This window comes from Plasmodium gaboni, chromosome 14 (assembly GCF_001602025.1).
Source record: "Plasmodium gaboni strain SY75 chromosome 14, whole genome shotgun sequence".
Classification (NCBI taxonomy): domain Eukaryota; phylum Apicomplexa; class Aconoidasida; order Haemosporida; family Plasmodiidae; genus Plasmodium; species Plasmodium gaboni.
The window spans coordinates 1,078,143-1,079,449 of record NC_031494.1 but is presented as its reverse complement, the minus strand read 5'-3'; the positions used below and the strand labels follow the sequence as shown (position 1 = coordinate 1,079,449).

Below are 1,307 nucleotides of genomic sequence, written 5' to 3'. Positions count from 1 at the left end.
TATAGATAAAAAAAAAAAAGAAAAGAAGAGGTGTGTTTATAAAGGGTTAACAATATAAAAATATAAATACATGAATACATATAAGTATATATATATATGTATGTATGTATGTGTAAATGTTTTAGCAAGTGAATAAGATATGGGATATACTTCGACCCTTAAATTCGTAAATTTGGGTGTGAGGAGGAGGCTATTTAGAAGAGCTCATAAACAACCACATCATAAATGGGATAGTATTAAAAACCAGTTGAATGAATTATTAAAATATGGAAGGATAGAAACAACATTAACAAAAGCAAAAGAGTTACAAGGTTATGCTGAGGAATTAATTTATTTAGCTAAAAAAGATAATGTAGAAAATAATTTAAAAGTAGAAAGTATGTTAAGAACAGCACAAGGAAGAAGAAGATTATACGAATTTTATGTGCCATTATATAGACATAGACCTTTTTTTTTTACTAGGATTATTAATCAATGGAAATTACGTTTAAGAGATTCAGCACCTTTGGCTTATATCGAATTTATAGATAGGCCAGGAGAACTAAGACCAGCCAAACCGGTAGGATATAATAAAATTAAATTCATATATGAAGAAATGAAAAAAAATCGAAGGAATTTTAGAAAGTACTTTAATATAGCAAAAAGGTTACATCTGCTTGATGAAAATGATCACCTTCTTCCTGACTTTGCTGACACTGGTCATGTTCCCCAAGAATCTGTAAGAAAAAATAAAATAATATATATATATGTACATATATGTACATATATATATATATATATATATATATATATATATATATACTTATATTTTATCTTTTAGTGGTATGATGAAGAGAATGAAGAAGAAGATGATGAAATTATTATTAACCCCGAATTAATAGAAAAATATAAACAATTTAATAACCCTATGTTGAAAGGACCAAAAAAAGGAAGAGAACCTTTTTATGTAGAATTACCTTTACCAAGTGTTACAGAAAAAACATTTTTAAATTACAGAAAAAAATTTAAGCCGTAAAAAAAAAAAGAAAATAAAGAAATATTCTTTTAGGACCATAATTATATAATGTCTAAAATATATATATATTACATATATATTTTTAGTACTTGAAATAAATAGGAATAAAGCAAAAATACCTTTTCATTATATTTATTATAATAATTCAATTTAATATTAACCAAATAAAAATATATATATATATATATATATATATATGTATATTTTTTTTTTTTTTTTTTTTTTTTTTTTTTTTTTTTTTTTTTTTTTTTTTTTTTTTTTTTTTTTTTTTTTTTTTAAAAAAAAAAATTTT

General features: G+C 22.1%; 1 protein-coding gene across 1 annotated transcript; it reads left to right on the top strand.

Annotated features, from left to right (window-relative positions):
* Positions 1-139: 139 nt before the first annotated feature.
* On the top strand, positions 140-1,015 carry PGSY75_1431000 (putative mitochondrial ribosomal protein L17-2 precursor; the record flags this gene model as incomplete). Its single annotated transcript, XM_018788001.1, has 2 exons — positions 140-718; positions 821-1,015. The coding sequence occupies 2 exons, from the start codon at positions 140-142 to the stop codon at positions 1,013-1,015; spliced, it is 774 nt and encodes a 257-aa protein (XP_018639373.1).
* Between the last annotated feature and the right edge of the window lie 292 nt (positions 1,016-1,307).